Here is a 21,600-nt window from a genome sequence, read left to right on the forward strand (position 1 = left end):
GTGTACGAAAATTGACCAGAAAATAGATGTTTATTGATAGTGTACCTTATAATCCAGTGCCTTATTGTGCGAAAAATACAGTAAATAAAAGGAATATACACAAATCCTTATCTGGCCTCTAACTTTTTTTTGCACAAAGCACAGAAAACGCGTTCCACACTGATTAGTGTTCCAAACACCTTTATACTCCAGGGCTGCATAAAAACCTCCACTCCAGCTCTCACTGAATACAATGGGCCCATCAAACACACAAATACACACAAACAACACTGATTTCCTCTTAGTCTCCCTAAAACAGTGAATTCTCAGAAGGACAGCAGACTGTGAGGGTTAATCACAGTCGAGGAGTTGTCCTCTCTTTAACAGAGCAACTTCTGACGCTGTTTCTCACAGCTCTTTCTTCAATTTCCACCTTTCCCATCGTCTGTAAACAAGCCCCCAGGGGCCACTGCCAGCTTTCACACACTCACTCTCTCTCATAAACACACACACACACACACACACACACAAACGTCCGCCACCAGGCAACACACCCTCCCAGCAGGCAACAGGTGACCAGTGTGAGTGTCTCAGGTGGCCAGTAAGAAAGAGACTGTCAGCAGCGGCAGCAGAGAATAAAGAAGCAAAAGCTTCTAATCTCACAGGAGACAGCAGCAGACTGTGCTCCCTCACGCACAGACACAATCACTGAAACATCTTCACACATTTCACTCCACTCTCTTCATTTACAATTCTGTCCCACCAGTGAGGACTTCCCTAAACCAACCTCTATTCCAAAATAGAGCCTCAAAACGGCTTCTATTTAAAACGTCTTCCAAAATCTGCCTTTCCTCAAACTGCCTCTCAAAACACCTCCTCAAAACTGCCTCTCTGCAAAATGCATTACAAAACCTGCATTTTCCTCAAACTGCCTCTTCTCAAAGCGGCTTCTATTCAAAAACAGCCTCTCAAAACATCTTAACACTGCTTCTCTTTAAAACATCACCTGAAAACTGCCTTTCCTTAAAACATCACCTGAAAACTGCCTTTCCTTAAAACATCTTCTCAAAACAGTCTCTCCTCAAAACATCTTGTTAAAACTACATCTCAGAACTGCATCTCCTCAAACCTGAAGCTTCTCAAAACATCTCCTCAGAACTGCCTCTCCTCAAAACTTCTTGTTAAACTGCCTCTACCTCTCTTTAAATTTAAAAACTGCATTTACTCAAAAATCACCTTCCCAAAATATTTTTGCAAAAAACTACCTTTCCTCAAAACATCTTCTAAAACATCTTAAAACTGCCTCTCCGCTAAACACCTTGCCAAAACTCTACTTCACACACAACTACCTCTTCTTAAAAGTGCCTTTCCACAAAACTGCCTCTCCTTTAAACACCTTCCCAAAACTGCCTCTTCACAAATCATCTTCTTAAAACTGCCTTTCCTTTATATCACTCCCAGCTATGCATGTCTGCTGTATTAAAGAGCTTGAATCGGCAAATCTCATTAATACAGATTTAAAAAAAGACATTAATTATAATACCTGCTCACACCAGCTGATTTAATTTAATATGCTAAGAAATTAATCACACACCAATCAGAGTCAGAAATGAGTCAACCATGATGCAATTTCTAAATGTCAAATATGTCCAATAATTGATTTCTTGAAATTAAAAAGAGCAGAAAAAGCTTCAAACTTGACACGACCATGTGTGTTGTATTATAAATTAAATAGTTCTGTTTGTTGTACTCTTTTGCATGCACGTTTGGGTGCTACTCACTCTCTTGGCCGCGCTCCTTGTTCTTGAGCTGATGTAGCTTCTGCTCGCGCTGCTGTTTCTCCAGCTCCTGCTCGTGCCGGTGCCGCTCCAACTTCCTCTGGTGCTCCAGAAGCTCCTGCTGATGCTTCAGAGCCAGCAGCTCCTGCTGATGCTAGGAGAGCGAGAACCAGAGAGAGAGAGAAACATTGTATAACTGGGTGCAACATGATTATACAGCTCTGAAAAAAAATGCGACCACTTAATGATGATGTTTTTCCATGAGTTTACCAAATAAAAAAAAAAACTTCTGGAATATAATCAAGAGGAAGATGGATGTACACAAGCCATCAAACCAAGCTGAACTGCTTGAATTTTTACACCAGGAGTGGCATAAAGTTTACCAAAAGCAGTGTGTAAGACTGGTGGAGGAGAACATGCCAAGATACATGAAAACTGTGATTAAAAAACAGGGTTATTCCACCAAATATTGATTTCTGAACTTTTAAAACTTTATGAATATGAACTTATTTTTCTTTACATTATTTTATATCTGAAACTGCATCTTTTTTGTTATTTTAGCCATTTCTCATTTTCTGCAAATAAATGCTCTAAATGACAATATTTTTATTTGGAATTTGGGAGAAATGTTGTCTGTAGTTTATAGAATAAAACAACTATTTTCATTTTACTCAAACATATACCTATAAATAGCAAAATATTTTTTTTATATGTAAATGAATGAGTAACAGGTTAATTAAGCCATCACGGCTGAGCAGTTTGAGTTATGTGCTGATAAATCTGCGTTATTGACCACAAATAAAAAATACGAATAAAAAAGGAAAGCATGTTTAAGGAGTGTAAGAGTGTGTAGAAGGGCTGCTATAAAAGTGATTAAATATGCTCTCTCCGGTTCAGTAAGACAGAGCGGTGAAGTGGCATTGCCTTTTACAGGCAGCGCTGGACTCTCGGCTGGCCGCCCTTCACATAGATTTGTCCATTCTGCTCTGCTGGTGCTATAAATAGCTGGAGAGGTGAGCTGAAGGAGAGCGTGTGGATGTGTGGATGAGCAGTCTTGTGGCTGCTGACAGATGCTCCGCAAACTTCTACACGTCCTCCCACGGGCAAACACACCGCTGTATGTTCACAGTACGACGCGCGGCTGCCTAGAGAAAACATACAGGCTGGTGAAGGCTTCAATACACCGCCACAATGCAGCTTATTCACTTCTGTACTGCTGCAGAGCGCCTGGCCTTTCAGCCTCACAGCTTTTCATGCCTCTATAGACCTGCTGAAGAGATCCAATGGCCAGTCTTCCAGTCAGGGCTGTCTGATCACTGTCGTTCTAAGCTTTAGAATCACTTAATAATTCAATAATAAGGAGACCAGAGTGCTGAGACCAGAGTTCAGCTGCATCCACACAGCTTAGATCACCTGCACAGAACTAAGTAATGGCAAAAGAATGGGATGCTTTGAAGCAGCAGCACCTTAGCCAAAGTTCATCAGGACTATCAATGAGTAAAACACTTTAAATTCAGTACCTGACCTTAGTAATGCTCTGGCGAATATACATTTAAGTTTCCATATTTTTTGCACTATAAAGTGCACCAGATTAGAAGGCACACTATGAGTAAACATCTATTTTCTGGTCTATTTTCATACATAAGGTGCATTATGCAACATTAGTAAGGAACAGGGGTGTCGCCATGTGTTTCTATTAATTCAGCAGGTTTCGCTGCTGGGTGGAGAGGCCTGTAAAGCTAAGCTAAGTGAAGCTAAGTAAAGGTGTAAAAAAGTTCTTTTAAAGTCAAACAAGCACTGGATGTTAATCTACACAATTTTTTTCCTTAAAAACATTCATTTGGGTGAGTAAAGTGTTTCAGTTTATTCACAGTATGCTTAGATTTCCAGATTTCCAGCCACGGTTAGCAGCTAATGCCGCCCGACAGCACAACCCTGAGGAACCCTTAGTAAGCCAGGGCGATATTGGTTAGCAACAAATGCTCAAACTGCTCCAGCAGTGCTAGCAGGGGTTAGTTGCAGGATACAGGCTGATAATACTCTCCTCTGAATGGAGAGGAGCTAGACTTGAACACTAGTTAATGGCTAATGCTAATACTGCTCCAGACACGCAGCAATGCAAAAGTATTGCAGCCTGTCACAGAGCAATGCAACAATACTGCACCCTGACACACACCAATGCAACACCACTGCATCCTGACACACACCAATGCAACACCACTGTATCCTGACACACACCAATGCAACACCACTGCATGCTGACAAACCACTGGAACAGCAATGCAGTGTGACACACACAACTGAAACAGCACCAATGCAACACCACTGCACCTGGATCTGATATTAAATATTTGATATTGAATCTCCTTTTCACCAGGGGCTCATCACTACGGCGTCACCACAGAAAGCACAGGCACGGCATCAATCAACACCATCCCTCTATCCAGCGCAGACACTGCCTCCAGAGTTATTTATAGGACAGCCAACACTGCTCCTATTCTATTGGTCAGCAGACTCGCCGTGCAGCGCGGTACAGCCAGCGGTGTTCCTCCGCCACCGCACTGCTCCACAGTGTTTCCCAAGGACAGGGTTCCTATCACCACAGAGCCGTTCCCCTCGCCTGACCACAGTGTATTCCTCCACACGTCCTCCCCTGCCCACAGACACACACACACCTCTTTCCACAGCACACTGGAGTTCTGCCGAGCACATTCCACCCTGCAATCAAGGGCTTTATGCTGAGGCCTCAGACAGGACACCACTGACAGCAGCACAGATTCAGGAAACCACAGTCCCACACACACACACACACACACACACACACACTCTATCTGTGGCCATGCACAAACTTTCAAACATAAACAGCATGCTGACTGTAGCGGGATACAAATCCCACACATTTTTAAAGATGCTCAGAGCTGTAGATTGTCAACACTGGAGCTCCGACGCAAACGCAGCTAATAATGAATAAAAAGTGTACCAAACAATATAAAACATATAACTAATATAGTAAAAACTGTATCACACAACTCAAAATGCTGTAGAACACGACAGAAGTAACTCTTTCTCTTCCTTTCCTGGGGCAATCCTGATGAGAGTCAGTTTCATCATAACATTTATGATAGTCTATGCAAGTGTACTTAAGGATACGCTTAAAAAATCTTGAATTTTGTAGTGAGTGTAATAGGAGGAATAGAGGTCCTCTTGTGTCTGTGCCGGAGCTCCTCTGAGCTCAAACCAGACTCTAAGTTTTCCGAGGCGTCCGCGACCAACTCTCGCAAGAACTGCGACCTGCTTTCCGACCTTTAGTTCTAACAGTTATACAAGGACTACTGGTTCATTCTTTACAAACTAACATACAGACACTCTGGCAGAAGCTGGAAAGAGACAGAATATGTCTGTGAAAGCCAGAAAACGAGAAAGAGAAACTAATCAGCCTGAAACATTTATTACACTCTACAACTGTAGTGGGAGCCCGCGAGAACAAAATCTCAATCCTACCTAATGGAGCTTTAAGATGACAAGAGCCATTGCTGTTAACTGAATGCCATTCTGGGTGACATCTTTGCCAAGATGTTCAAAGCTTCTTTGCAAATTTTTGGTGGTACTGTATATGGAAAAATTATAAGCATAGACCTGCTCTGAGTGCCACAACGGGAAAAAGCACTGACCAGCCCAACACAGGTAAAGGGATGGAGCCTGGAAGCAGAGGAGGAAAAGAAAGGGAAGAGAAGGAGTGAGAGTGAAAGTTTCAGGGTCTCACCTTGACATGCTCCTGTAGTTGGGCCTCATGCTGGCGAGAGAGCTGCTCGTGCTGTCTCTGGAACTCGGCGATGAGCAGCTGCCGCTGGATCTGCTGCTTCTGCTTGAGGGCCAGGAGCTCCTGCTGCAGCTGCTGCTCACGCGGAGCTGGTTCCACTGACGCCAGCGACAAGTGCTTCTGCTGCTGGTGGTCCACGCGCAGATCCATCGGGATGGCAGCCGGGGGCACGGGAATGGGCAGAGCTGCACTCACATCAACTGCAGAGAGATAGAGAGAAAAAAACAGGGGGATCAGAATACAATACAAATTCCATATGTCTGTGGATCCTGCACACTTAAAGGAAAGCATAAAGAAGTATACACAGGGCAAATATACTGTATTTCACACACTATAAGGCGCACCTAAAATACTTACATTTTCCCCAAAATAGTCAGTGTGCTTTATAATTCAGTGCATCTTGTAAATTAATTCTACCAGTCAGGTATTAAGGAGCAGTAAAGCCACTCCACTGAAATACAGCTTTATACAGGAGTTTCAGTTTGGTTCTCCAGAACCAAGCCTGGAGTAGCAATAGCGTTAGCCGCTAATTCCCCATTCTGAGGTGAGTATTATCGGCCTGTAGCCTGCTGCTAACCATGGCTAGCACTGCTGGAGTAGCATTAGCATTAGCCACTAACCACGCTAAGCGCTTGCTCTTTTTTTTACTACAGTTTTGTTTACTTAGCTTAGCCTTACTTAACTCAAGAATTAGAAGTTCCTTTCTCTTAAAATGCGCCATATAATCCGGTTTGTCTTATGTATGAAAGTAGACCAGAAAATAGGCGTTCGCTGATAGTGTGCCTTATAATCCGGTGTGCCTTATAGTGTGAAAAATACGGTAAATTACTGCACTATCCTTAATTTTAGGTAAGAAATGTAAACCAATAACTTTGGGCCAAACTACTTGGCTTGCTGTTTCTTATGTGAGTGATCTGATCACCAAGATTAATCACAGAGAGCTCCATCACCACTGACACAAGTAAGCTGGTTGGTCATTTTCTGAACCTGCATAAAAAAAAAAAAGGCAGGAGTCGAGTGTTGCGTCTGTTCCTCCCTCAAGACGTCACATCACAGACACAGCCTCGAGCTCCGGGACGCCCTTCTGACTCCGCACTGGCCGAGGGTATGGGTCATGAACCTTTTTTTTTTTTTTTTACACAGCAAAGTTGAGAAACCCCCCTTTCATCCTGTACTCATGACTTCATATACATAAAATCATATGTGTGACGCAAAAATGGCCCCACAAAGCCGGCATTGAGCCACGAGGCCCGGACGAGACCTCTTAGCGGCAGACTTCGCCCACACTCAGCTGGACAGGAAGCTGTCCACACTGAACAACTTCCTACAGTTTAACTCTGAAGCCGTGAGCAGCGACAGATAAGGGCATTATTTGTTTGCGCCTTCACACAAACCACAGCGCCAAACGCTCGCCTTCAGCTTGCGTACCCAACAATGCCCAACCACCAAACCAACACAAACAACTATTAGCGCTAATTAACGTGCCAGTTAACACCACACGGCACACAACCTCTAATTAAACAGCTTTGGTGAAGATTGGAATAGTCTCTTTTCTAAACAAGTGTAATATAATAATGATAGAAAAAAAAAACACACTAAAGATATTTATTATCCATGTATTATACCGAAAGCTGCCAAAGCCGCCCAGCTAAAATACAATACAAGACCAGCTGTTACTGGTAGATGATTTTGGATGTTTTTTGCTGGTATTTCTGTAAAGCTGCTTTGTGACACCATTATAAATTTGATTTAAATTGATTTGATATTTGATGGTCAGGTTAAAAAGGTCAATTAAAAGCTGCTCATCCAGGACAAAGCCAAAGAGTTAATTAATGTTATTAGAAGTTATTAATGAGAAAAGCAGCCACTGGTCAAAATATACACAAATAGGAGTTCTTGTAATGCTTAGCATGGTGTATAATATAGATACAGTGAAGGAAATAATTATTTGATCCTTTGCTGATTTTGTAAGTAAGACAAACAGTATATAATTTTAAAGGTAGATTGATTTTAACAGTAAGAGATAAAATACCAAAAATTAGACCTGATTTTAGATTATAGACCTGCACAAGGCTGGAATGGGCTACAAAACCATGAGTAAGATTCTGGGTAAGAAGTGGACAACTGTTGGTGTGGGGTATCCTTGATCATGACGAAGGTTTGAGATTAGCCTAACAACATAACTACATTGGGGGAACTTGTTAATGATCTCAAGGCAGCTGGGACCACAGTCACCAAGAAAACCATTGGTAACACATTAAGCCGTAATAGATTTAAATTCATTCACATGTGCAGGCCCGTATTAAATTTGCCACTGAACACATGGATGATTCTGAGAGTGATGTGCTGTGGTCAGATGAGACAAAACTGAGCAATTTTGCATAAACTCAACTCGCCGTGTTTGGACTAAGAGAAATGCTGACTATGACCCAAACACTGTCAAGCATAGGGGCGGAAGCATTACGTTTAGTTTTTTTTTCTGCTAAGGGCACATCAATGGGAGAATGGATGGAGCCATGTACCAGAAAAACCTGAGTTACAACCTCCTTCCCTCCACCAGAACATGGGCTGTGACTGAGTCTTCTAGCATGAAATTACCCAAAACATACAGCCAAGGCAACAAAGGAGTGTCTCAAAAATGTTTTAATGCCATTTATAAATATAAAATGATCACTTTCACAATGGCAAAATAAAATGGAAAATCATTGTTCTGACATCAATAAGTCTTAAGTAATGAATGTACATAAACAAAAAACCCTGCTAAATGCAATTTACAAAAATAAAAAATTAATGCTTAGGAGATTGATTTAAGTCATTAATATGAATTGAGGCCTTTTTTAGCTAAACGATTTTAAGAATCAACTGACACCTTCTATAGAAGAGCAGTCTAGCATCACCTTAACATTTGGCTCTTTCAGTGTTTAATACATACGATCATTAAAAACAGTGTTAATTAATGCCCCAATCAGGGATTATATTTATCTTTCATTTTAAATCAAACAGGTCTGTGGACCCGAAGGCAGCTGAGGCAGAGTACAGCCCACAGTTAGATATACAGCCGAGCTGAGTGTGTTTACTCGTGTAATTATTAGATCAGGGGGCGAGAGGGAATTAGATAACATTACAGCTCAGAGTTTCTAACATGCTGCAGAGGGTAATCAGACGCTCTCTCTCTCTCTCTCTCCCTCTCCCTCTCTCTCTGTACACTGAGGATAAACATGTGCTCAACACAGTGCAAGCCTATAGGAAACACAAGCAGCATGTTAGTAACTTCACTACATCACTAAGTGACCAGTATGAAATCACATCATGTACGAATGCACCAATATGACCTATATGATAGTTTGAAAAGAAGAATGTTAGTGATGTTATAACATTAGGAACAGTAAGCCCCACGCATGTACAATTTTATGCTATTACTTTATAAAAAAGAAATGAAAACTAAAAACAAAAAAAAAGACAATACAATTAAAAAAACACTGAACATGAAGCTTAAGACCTGAATAAAATGATTAAAAATGAAATACAACGAATAAATAAACTATTGCTGGGCAGTATACCGCTTCATTTAAAACCAGTATGCATTTTTCACATACAGCCATACCGCTAGAGGCACTGCGGAGCACTATGTAAAACAACACTGTCAAAGAAGCACACTGACACAGCCACACCAGCTAATGGTAACTAGTTGGCACAACAAGCTAACACACTGGAGTGACGGTAGGTCAGCCTGAGGGAGTCAAACGCTCCACCCTGCCTGGAAAAAAATGAGAACACTTTATCTGAGGAGCTCCTGCTGCTGTTCTGTTTTTATCCGAGTGAAATTGAAAAACAGCAGCAAAGAACAACTTTTTACTCAAAAAGAGAGGAATGGAATTACACATTTGATCCACAGCTGAGTGCAGAATCATTTATTCATCACAAGTGATAAAACTCTCTAAAATTTTGGATACGAGGTGCAGAAAAACTTCAAAACCAGTAACTATAGCCCAGTGGCAAGACCTGATGAATTAGAAGGAAAACATTGCGAGACCCCTGTTCCATACTAGTTTCACATAATGCGCCTTATAATCCGGTGCGCCTTATTTATGTAAATAGATCAGAAATTAAATATTTATTGATAGTGCGCCTTATAGTGGAAAATATATGGTATTTTAAGACTTTTTATATGTTATCGTTACTGTTAGGAAGGCTCACACACACACACACACACACACCACGTTCAGCAAAAGAGGATTTGCTGACTCTGACAACATTGGTGGGTATTTGTAAACCCTGCAAAACTGCAGCTTATGCACAGGCAAGCAAGCAAGCAGGCAAGCAAACACACACACCACAAGAGTAAACACTGATAAAGATTGATTCAGTATTGCAGTGCATGTAGTAGCACCCATCACACTGTGTACTCTGGGAGCAGAGATTTATCACAGTTAAGGCCTCATGGGCTAAGCTGCAGGTTCCTCCCGCAGATAAACCAGCACAGAGCACAACAGCAGGTCTAACTCAACACTGCACAGACCTGCACTCCAGAAAGTACACACACACACACACACACACACACACACACTCTCACACACACAGTTCACATCACAGCCCAGAACATTCTGTCATGTGTTCAGACTTCAAAGAACAGATCAGACATGTGGAAAGAATGGGATTTGACTGGCTGTCTCACGGTGGAGCTGCAGGGGTGTGGATGTCAGATTAGCATCACTCAGAGTCTCTGTTTACAAAAGAGAAAACTATAAAAAAATCTAATTAGGAAAGCTATACCGTCAAAGGAACTGCATTATTTCTTTGACATAATGTGAAAATACCATTTATGCCATTTAAGTTATAAAGTGTAAGTATTTTGTTACTGAATTTAAGTAAATGGATTAGATAATTTATTTACATACGGAAATATAAGACTTTTACAATCTTTACTCAATATATTCTAAAATAAAGGTCTGCATCAAAATCTTTTATATAGTATTTTTATAGCAACTACATTTGGGGGCCAGTTACCCAACCCACTCATTAGGCATCTCCATATCACTAGTGATGCCCTAACACCAGTAGGGTAAAGACAGGCACATGTCTCCTCTGAATCAATTGAAGTCAGACTCCGCCTCTTTTTGAAAAGCATTGCCGAGCAGCATCACAGCGCACTCGGAGGAAAGCGCAGAAATTCAGCTCACAGATGCCCTGTGCTGAATGACATCACCCTTTGGAGTGATAAGGAGAAAGAGCGCCATCTACCCATACACAATTGTGCTCTTTCAGGGCTCCAGCAGCTGATGGCAAGCTGTATGACCAGGATTTGAACCAGCGATCCCCTGTTTTAATGTATACTTTAACACTGTAAACTATACTTTAATTTTTGCCATAGTATTTGTACTTTTCTTTAATGTTACAAAAAATAAAGTGGCAACTTTATAGTGGGCAAAACATTGATCTTAAATTTAAAAAAGAAGCATAAACTGTATTTGCAAAACAATGAATTATCAGACGTGTAGGTCTTATTAGATACCTCATTTTCTTAATCCAAACTCAGTTCCTAGAAACTCCTAATCTGTAGCGTTTTCATTTCTCTCCTGAACATCTCACCTTCCTAAACATCTGAGGCCAGACATTCACACAGTGTGAATATCTACATCTGACCATCCTCCATCCAAAACCAGCCTAGACAAAAGCTGCTGCGCTAAAACAAGAACAAAACACACTTTTAAATGTGAATCTCCCTATACAGAATCAAATATGGAAATACTGCCAATATTTGCATTATTAGTATACAGTATATCCTAGTAGTCCAGAAGAGAGCCTGTCTGTCGGCATGTTCTTGCTGTAGCAACTCTAATCTTGCTAATTGCAAATCCCCTCCAATTCCGCTAATGACCACAAGGGGAGGGGAGGGGTAGACTGTAACTGTTGCAAAGATCAGGATCTAAAAATAGCTTACAGTAAACCAGTAAAGCATGCTGTTCATGAGAAGTGACTGCATACGGCATCAGTCTGCTGTTTTCCTCTGTTCCCCCGAGGCCTGCCTGGATCCATATCAGACTGCTCATCGATACCACTGTTAGCTGATATACGAGATACACACTGGACAGCCACACACAGCAGCATCACCAGTGGACACATTATACTGTCCTATTATACTGTCCTATATCACACAATGCAACATAACAGCAGGAGAACATAACAGCAGGAGTTATTATTGATTATTACTTATTACTTATTATAACTGATGGCATAATTGTAGAATTAAAACATTTATTATTGTTATTATTATTATTATTATTATTATTAAAGGTCTCATTCCTTATTTTTTTCTTTCATTTTTTGCTTCAGTGTTTGTGTATAACAGCGCTGCAGCTGAGAACGCTACCTGCCATCGCCCCACAGTAAATTTTGCAGCTCTTTTTTAATAGTAGTCATTTTTACAGTGCTGAACTACTCAAAAATATTTTTATATACAGCTCTGGAAAAAAATAAGAGACCATTTCAACGATGATTTTACCAAATTGAAACCTCTGGAATATAATTAAGTGGAAGATGGATGATAAGCCATCAAACCAAGCAGAGCTGCTTGTATTTTTTTTATACCAGGAGTGGATAAAGTTACCAAAAAGTAGTGTGTAAGACTGGTGGAGGAGAACATGCCAAGATGCATGAAAGCTGTGATTAAAAACCAGGGTTATTTCACCAAATACTGATTTCTAAACTCTTAAAACTTTCTTTGCAATATTTTAGGTCTGAGGGCTCTGAATCTTTTTTTGTTTCAGCAATTTCTCATTTTCTGCAAATAAATGCTCTAAATGATAATATTTTTATTTGGAATTTGGGAGAAATGTTGTCCATAGTTTATAAAATAAAACAACAATGTTCATTTTACCCAAACATATACCTATTAATAGCAAAATCAGAGAAACTGATTCACAAACTGAAGTGGTCTCTTCATTTTTTCTAGAGCTGTATGCATATTTTCCCCAGAAATTCAGAAACACTCAACACATATCGGGTATCAAGTATTGAAATGTTCCATCTCAGCCACATCGCCCACCCTCAGTGAGGGTCATGTGTTTTACAGGCACTCTGCTCTCGGGAGTCTTGGGAACGCTTGGGTACACAGTTCCCTGGGCACGCCGCACTTTTCTCCAAACTCCTAAATAACCCTGCTGCTCACTCTACCCCTCACTACTGTTAAATAAAGACTCGGCCCAGGCCAAGAACTCCCTGATGAGGTCATGATGACCTCAGCAGGGTTGCCGTGGAGCAGCGGTGTGTGTAAACAGCTGGGTGGCCGCTGGCACGCCGTTCCGTAACTACTGCAGGAGCACACACACAAACAGCAGCCCTGCCACGCACGGCCGGGATGCCTGCCTGATGACGTCAGCCGAGCAGCACTGCTGAAAAGCAGACTTTCAGCCCCAACTGCACCGTGCCAGAGAATGTGAGCCTTCACCATCCTCCATAAAGCTGCAGACAGAACTGACAGGAGCCTAACTATACACACAGTACAGTACAGTATTCAAACAGGAACTATACACACCTCAAACTGGACCAAGGTGTCTAAAGACTAGATCTCCAATCCTGAGGGTCTCTTTAACTGAGCAGTGTTAGAACAGTGGCACACAGCAGTAAAACACACACCTAAACACAGGCCATTGTGACTCATGAAGTGTGACGAGCAATAACACAAATGAAGAAATTAATCTTTTTAATTTGTATGCACGTCTCATGGTTGTTCCATCATTTAAAAGTTGAGTCACACTTGCTGGCATTTACTGCAGGCCACATGCACACATACGCAGGCTCAGAGTGAAGAAACGTGCTCTGCTGGAGCAGAGGAGATGGTCACTAGGTAAATACACATTACAGAAAAGTGTGATTTGCTTATAACAGTAATAAATTACACTTACATAACATCTGTGCTCATCTACATTCTTTCTGAGCTTTCAGCAGTAGTACACACACAGCCTTTAGTCAAAAAAATAACAAAATAATGAAATAATAAAATAATGTAATAATGACAATGAAGGACACAGTTGCATTTATGAGAAATAAAATGAATAAAATAATAATACTGTGTGAATTATGTAATAATTGCTGGATAAAAGCTAAATATTGTGCCTATGCTACCAAACACAGCCTAGAACAGTCCCAAAAAAAGCATTGTCCAACATACACACATAACCTCAATCACTTAACCACACTGCTGATGTCAATTTTGCCTTTTGTGTTTATTTAATAAGAAGAGTCTGTTTACATGATTAAGCCAGTATGTCGACCTTGCTTGGTTTAATAATTTAAAATAATTCACTGCTCTTTGAAAGTAATGTGTCATTTCATTATTTATGCTGAAGTATCATCATTTGATCAGTGGAATAAAGTTGTCCTAAAAAAGCCAAAAGTGGGGCTCCGAGTGGTCAAGCGCTAAGCACTGCCACTATGATCAGGAGATCGCTGGTGCGAATCCTGGTCATGCAGCTTGCAATCAGCTGTCGGAGCCCTGAGAGAGCAGAGTTGGCCTTGCTCTATTTAAGTGGGTAGAAGGAGATCTCTCCTTACACCACTCTTAAGAGTGATGTCTGCAGCACAAGACATCTGTGAGCTAACGTATCAGAACCGAGTCGCTGCGCTTTCCGCTAAGTGCGCTGTGATGCTACTCTGCAATGCTGCATCAGCAGCAGTTGGAAAAGAGGCGGTGGGAGACTTTACCAGTGTTGGAGTAGGCATTTGCTACTTGGTTTGCTACTGCTTCTTGGTGTTGGGGCATCACTAGTCATAGGGGGAGTCTTAATGAGTGTGTTGGGTATTTGGCCATTTAAATTAGGGAGAAAATTGGGGGGAAAAAAAAGCCAAAAGTATGATTTCAGACATCAAAAAACCGTCAATGTATACTCTGTATACATACATAGTTTCAATGAACAAAAAAATGAACATAAATTCAATTAAATTAACTAAATAAAATCTTACACTGCCACAGAAAGCCTATATTATATTGGTACCATCCTCTTCACACATCACACACAATAAACTTATCAACCAATACCCACTCTCAGTTTTCTGAGCTTTAAGTCATACTCAATATACATACACGATAACTAATATAAAATACTGCAGATGCTCCTGAGGTGAAAAGCTGAGTGCTGGTTAAAAGCCCCTCAATCCCCCGTCTCTGATCATTCACCTGCCTTCATGAAGGCTCCTCACAGACACCCAAATGTATTCCATTATTTCAAGAGCAGTGAAGTCCAGCGATCAATGGGTGCCAGGATAACTGGGAGGCTCAGAATGAATACACAATTACAGCCACTCTTCCCTGGCGGGAAGACCTGCGAGGCCACTCTAATCTCCGCCTAAACAGCTCGGCATTCCTGCTGCGTCAGGGCCTACACGTGCTCGCTGTAGCCAGGCTGGACTGTCAGGGGCTCTGGGATACAGGGCTTGTTAATCATTAAGAGACTTTGAGTATCCTGAAAAAAGCTATAAATAGAAAATGTATTATTAATACTGTGGAATTAGCTGCTGTTAGAATGATTTTTTGGGGGAAAACCGCAAGGCTTATACAGAATTCAAGTTCATCACAGCAAAATATCGACGCCTACTATTTCTAATCACACAAATCTACACAATATTTAGCCAAAAAGTGCAAGAGTTACCAGCATCCCACATAAGAGCACATAAATTCTTCACAGTCTAAACTGTTAAATTAGACTCTCATAGCAGATGTGATACTAATGCAGAAACTACTGTCAATCATTTGAATTTGGTTTAGTTTAGAATACTGTGGAGTCCCACTGGGCTTTTATTTTAAGATCTATGTAACTGGTTTTAGTTAGCACAATAATGCACTTATGAAAGGCCCTTCTATGGCATTGTTTAAGGAATAATTTGTTGCATATTTACTAAAAGAAATAAAGATTTTTTTTAATTTAATATAAAAAAATGAGAATTAAATATTAAACATGTTAAACATGCAATCATGTTACCAGGTTGTCTTATAGAAGTCAGGCTTCTTTTTAAGCTTTTTTGTTTGTTTTTATGTTTAACATTATGGTGGCACCCGCACTATATTCAATGACTTTTACTGTGTGATATATGTGGGATATGTTTGTGGGGTCTCCTGCATTAAAAATTGTATGTGATTTCTTTTTTTTTTTTTTCTTCTTTTTTATAATTTTATTTCTAATTTTTCCCATTTCCTCCCCAATTTACACGGCCAATTACCCAACCCACTCATTAGGACTCCCCCTATCACTAGTGATACCTCAACACACCAGGAGGGTGAAGACTAACACATGCTTCCTCTGATACATGTGAAGTCAGCCACCGCTTCTTTTCGAGCTGCTGCTGATGCAGCACTGCCGAGCAGCCAGCGCGCTTGGAGGAAAGCACAGCGGCTCGGCTCTGGTACATCAGCTCACAGACGCCCTGTGCTGCAGACATCACCGTAGGAGTGATGTGGGGAAAGAGCTCCATCTACCCACCCAGAGGGAGCAAGGCCAATTTTGCTCCCTCTGACGCCGGCAGCTTGATGGCAAAGCTGCATGAGCTGGGGTTCGAACCTTGGAAATAAACAATCAATTTAGAAATCACATACAAAAAAATTGTATGTGATTTCTAAATTGATTGCTTAATTCCAAGAACAATTCCAGCCAGAAATCGATGTTCACGATCATTACCACCCACTGCACTGCCCACTGTGGGCTGTAATGCCTTCCCTGAATGAATCCCGGTGTAAACGTAACACTGTGTGTAAGAGAAAAAAACACAGAGATTTCTGATTTTATTCAGATTTCTGTGGACCAAACAAAAGCTCATGGAAGCTCAGCGAGATAATTAAGCGTGGCATGTTTACAGTAAACAACCGCTAATGTAAAGCCAACAACACAAACACTGCCATCAGGCAATTACCCACTCTAATGGGCAGATACGAGAAGAGCGTTACGTAAGCGAAGGTCAGCGCAGCCAACAAGTGCTCTCTGCACACTGCCCACCCAATCGCTCAGCAGAAGCCCAGAGAAACACAGCGCTGATTTCTGTATCACTGTCTCAGGTCAACATCACTCAGACCAACAGCACTGATTCCTGTATCACTGTCTCAGATCAACATCACTGATCATCAGCACTGATTCCTGTATCACTGTCTCAGGTCAACATCACTAAGATCAACAGCACTGATTCCTGTATCACTGTCTCAGGTCAACATCACTAAGATCAACAGCACTGATTCCTGTATCACTGTCTCAGATCAACATCACTGATCATCAGCACTGATTCCTGTATCACTGTCTCAGGTCAACATCACTAAGATCAACAGCACTGATTCCTGTATCACTGTCTCAGGTCAACATCACTCAGACCAACAGCACTGATTCCTGAATCACTGTCTCAGGTCAACATCACTTAGATCAACAGCACTGATTCCTGAATCACTGTCTCAGATCAACATCACTCTAAATACTGAACTGACACTTTCAGTATACTGATATTTAGTGGCGTCTCACAGTGATGTCAACATCACTCCATCCATCCATCCATCCATCCATCCATTCATTCCACCTACCTACCTACCTATTTATCTAATTGGCACGTTTGAAATTGAAGAACCAAACTTTGAACACTGAATATGTTTTGACCATTGTTTAATCACCTCACATTGTAGCTTTAATTTATTAATTTTTAATTCTAAGAAAATTAATGGATATGTGTATCTGGTTCCACTCTGTACTGTAAAACAGAAATTGCATACATTTAAAAATGTGCATTATAATGTTGTAAAAACTCAACAAAACACTGAAAAATAATATAGATTTTTTTTTTCCATTGAGTAATTAAATAATTTAGTTAAATAAAGTAATTGAGTTTGAGGAACTGTGACAGCCTAAATCAAAAACACGTAAATTGAATTAGACTGTCTGTGCAGATGTAGGTCAGCAGAGCGTATAAGATGCTTCAGGGGAAGTCTAGACTGCACTGCCCTGGTCCTCCTGGGCTTATATGGGCATCTAACATTCAGCACCATTACCGTTCAGAAAACACAGAGAGATGTGTAACAAGTACATTTAAAAATTTTAGACCAATTGCGTGTGTGTGTGTGTGTGTGTGTGTGTGTGTGTGTTTGTTTGTGTGTTTGTACAGCTCTAAAAAAAAAAAAAATAAGAGACCACTTCAGTTTCTGAATCAGTTTCTTTGATTTTGCTATTTATAGGTATATGTTTTGATCTATAATCTTCGGACAACACTTCTCCCAAATTCCAAATTAAAAGTCATTTATTTGCAGAAAATGAAAAATGTCTGAAATAAAACAGGATGCAGAGCTTTCAGACCTCAACAAATGCAAAGAAAACAAGTTCATATTCATAAAGTGTTAAGAGTTCAAAAATCAATATTTGGTGGAATAACCCTGGTTTTAATCACTGTTTTCATGCACCTTGGTATGCTTTTCTCCACCAGTCTTACACACTGCTTTTGGATAACTTTATGCAACTCCTGGTGCAAAAATACAAGCAGTTCAGCTTGGTTTGATTGCTGTGGTCATCCATCTTTCTCTTGATTATATCTGAGAGGTTTTCAATTTGATAAAATCAAAGAAACTCATCATTTTAAGTGGTCTCTTATTTTTTTCCAGAGCTGCATAGTGGCATTCCACTAGGTTCTACTTTAGCACCTGTGTAATTGATAGTAATCATGATATGAATGTAGTTCTAAGAGTGTAGAACAGTTGTGTTGGCTTAACATGTTTAAAAAGGTTTAAAGAACAATCTAAAGGTTCTTCACTCACATTTCATTTACAGCCATGGTTCCTCCATGGAATTTTACCAAAAATATTTTATGCACCTATATAAAACAACATTACAATGTAATAATCTTTTCCTACATTGTGCAGCCTTATCTCCAGACCTACGCACACGGTTAAAACTATATCAGGCTATTACAAAGTTCAGCTCTTCTGCTGGTCTCAGATTGCAAACTGAGATGGTGCTTATCGATCAGCTTTGACCACTATGAGGTGGTTGTAGCGTATGAGCCACGCTGACTGGAGGAGCTATTTATAGCTCAGGTTTCCTGAGCCGCACAGCAGAGCAGAGCAGAGCAGAGCAGCTCGGCCGTGGATCCTGTATCACTGCAGCCCAGAGCAAGCGTCGGATTAGCTCACTCTAGCTTTATGACACTGATATTACAGAGAGCCAGAGGCCAGGTGAGGCCACAGCCTGACAGCTAACCTATGAACAGGCCTGTGGCTGGCCAGAGATGAAGAAGGGAAGCGGTGCTGGATAAAATACAGATACTATCAGTATACTGGTATTTTTTACACTATAAAGCGCACTATCAAAAGACGTCTATTTTCATACACAAGGCGCACCAGACTATTAGGTCACTATGCGACACTAGTAGGGAACCAGGGTGTCACCATGTTTTCCTTGTAATTCAGCGAGTCTCGCTGCTGGGGGTGCCTAAGTTAACAAAAATGTAATTCTTAAAATTCTTAAGAATTTCCCTCCCAGGTTATCACTGGTTGCAATGTGCAGTATTTTGCACTTTCAAACATTGTGGAAACATCTGTACAGATAGATGATGAACAGTACTGTGCAAACAGCTTATTTGACAACACACAAACAGATAGAAGTGCCAATCAACTGTATAATACAACTGCTTACACTACTGTTGACACCACTGCAGAAATTCCAATATCCAAGTCAAGTATCCAGCAGCTCAGTCCAATCCATTCATGCTAAAGTAGCAATAATAAAGATAAAAACTAAAAATGCTTTCTAAACAAGGCCCAGAAAAAGATAAGAAGCCAATCACAGCAGAGCCCAATTGCAGAAGTACTTTTTAATATATATTTTTTTTCACCCAACAAGTTTTTGGAAGTTTTGAAAATGTGCAATTTCTCATATATATTTAAAGAGTCATGATTTCTTAAGTATTCTATAATTATTTTACTGTGTTACAGGGATGACCAATCAGCTTCAAGCTCCACAGAGATTAGCCATTTGTGTCATTTATGCCATTATTCCATGACCATTTTTTCTCGCTTTCACACAAAAATCAATGCACTACTGACCAAACCTAATTTCCATCCACCACTAACCACAGCTCTATGAAGCTTCCAGCACTATACTTCACTCAGCCATCAACACTAGAGCCAAACACTATAGCTTACACACACACGGACACACCCATGTCCCATCCCCTCCATCCCTCTCATATTCAGCAGTGTGTGTGTGTGTGTGTGTGTGTGTGTGTGTGTGTGTGTGTGTGTGTGTGTGTGTGTGTGTGTGTGTGTGTGTGTGTGTGTGTGTGAGAGAGAGAGAGAGAGAGAGAGAGAGAGAGAGAGAGAGAGAGAGAGAGAGAGAGAGAGAGAGAGAGAGAGAGAGAGAGAGAGAGAGAGAGAGACTATATGTGTTTGGAGTGCAGAAGAAGAGAGAGAGCAGATGGTACAGATGAACACTTCACTCAATAAAAATGATGGGAACTTAATATTTTCCATAGTAGGCAAGGAAGAGAGAGCCTGTGCATGTTTGTGTGTGTCAGTGTGTGTGTGTGTGTAAGGTAGAATAAAAGCAGGATGAGGGTTGGCTTCCAGTGAGTGCCAGCCAATGGCCATACCTGCAGGTGGTTCTGGACCAGGCTGAGGAACAGGCTGATGAAGGACTGAACAATGTGCAGTGAGATGTGAATGGCACTGAGGTACAACACTGCAGGTTCTTGGCCTGAGTGTGTGTGCAAGTGTATGTGTGTGTGTGTGTAAGACCTTGTTATCAAGACATTCAACATGTTTATGGACTTATTCTAAAAATGAAGAAAAAAAAGAAAGAAAAACATATGTGAAACCTTTTTCCATTTACTAACTGGTTTGACTCCCTTGAGCTACAATTATGCTTCCAATAAATTGTGATCAATTCCGCACAACAGGTTAGAGCAATACTGGCCCAACGCTGCTTCATAGACTTTTTGGCGTGGCTGTAGTAGGGTTGTTGTCTTGCTGCATGACCCAGACTATGATGCTGCCACTTCCTGCGTAACATTTGTCTGCTGAATTAAAGGTGGATTTCAATCACCGTGCTGTCTAATGGTGGTGGCGGCGTCTTCTATGACGTATTCCTGGTAATATAAATGCTTAAATAACTTTGTAAATGAAATTTCCCATGCATATGACACTCACAAACAGACCTCACTTAAACAACCAGTGTTCATCCTTGCTCATAATGTAACACCTCACAATGTATACAGGTGTGAATGTCCCAAGCCATCCACCCTCTGAGTTAACTTCTATCCCAAACCTTTTTTTTAATCCAATTCAGCTGAAAAGCACTGGACTTGAGTGTGACTTCCTATAGTATTATTCCCTGCACTCTTCGCTCAGGAGAGTAATTTCCTCTGTTTGTGTATCATGATGAAGGCCAAACCCTGCAGAAATAGCTTGGTAACCTTTTCCAGTCTTTTTCTGAGGTTCTCAGGAATCTCCTTTGATCAAGACATGGCATACTTCCATTAGCCTGTGTGCTGAAGAGCAGACTTTGAAAGTGAAGACCCTAGTTTATGTTCTTTAAACACAGGAGGGCCTGCTAAACACACCTGACTGTCATCATTCTGATTAAAACACCTGACTTCAATTACATACTCCTAGAGGTTCGCATATCCTTTTGCCACAGGTTTTTGATGTTTAATAAATAAACGTAAACTAGAAAATCTTGCATTATATTTTTAAGAGGGTTTTCTCAACTAGTTTTAGGACTTGGTGGAGATGTGCTTAAAACAAATGTTTTGGAAAATGAAGTGTAATGGGATGTTGAACCCAATTGCAGAACAGTTGATCTCAAAGCAGGTAAACCAATGAAGAAAGGAAAAAAATAACAAATAAACCGCTCCTTATGCGGGATCGAACCCGTGTCGTCAGGGTCACGGCCCAATACACTCCCACTACCCCAGCTAGTGAATTGGGACACGGCTGGGGAAAAACAGCCTTATGAGGAAATAGGGAGCACAAGAATGGGCGGAAAACAAGAAGTGGGGGAACTAAAGTCA

At 40.8% G+C, this 21,600-nt stretch overlaps 1 protein-coding gene across 8 annotated transcripts in view; it reads right to left on the reverse strand.

The window, feature by feature from the left end:
* The window catches only part of hdac4 (histone deacetylase 4), a 243,633-nt gene that overhangs the window by 84,075 nt on the left and 137,958 nt on the right, over nucleotides 1-21,600 (reverse strand). For 7 of the 8 annotated variants that reach the window (XM_022680188.2, XM_049485360.1, XM_049485362.1 and 4 more), the window contains 2 exons: nucleotides 5,521-5,777; nucleotides 1,761-1,911 (listed from right to left, as the gene is read on the reverse strand). In XM_022680188.2, coding sequence (XP_022535909.2) covers nucleotides 1,761-1,911; nucleotides 5,521-5,777 — 408 coding nt within the window. The remainder of the gene's footprint in view (nucleotides 1-1,760; nucleotides 1,912-5,520; nucleotides 5,778-21,600) is intronic. The other variant, XM_049485359.1, reaches the window with a different exon arrangement.

This window comes from Astyanax mexicanus, chromosome 11 (assembly GCF_023375975.1).
Source record: "Astyanax mexicanus isolate ESR-SI-001 chromosome 11, AstMex3_surface, whole genome shotgun sequence".
NCBI lineage: Eukaryota > Metazoa > Chordata > Actinopteri > Characiformes > Acestrorhamphidae > Astyanax > Astyanax mexicanus.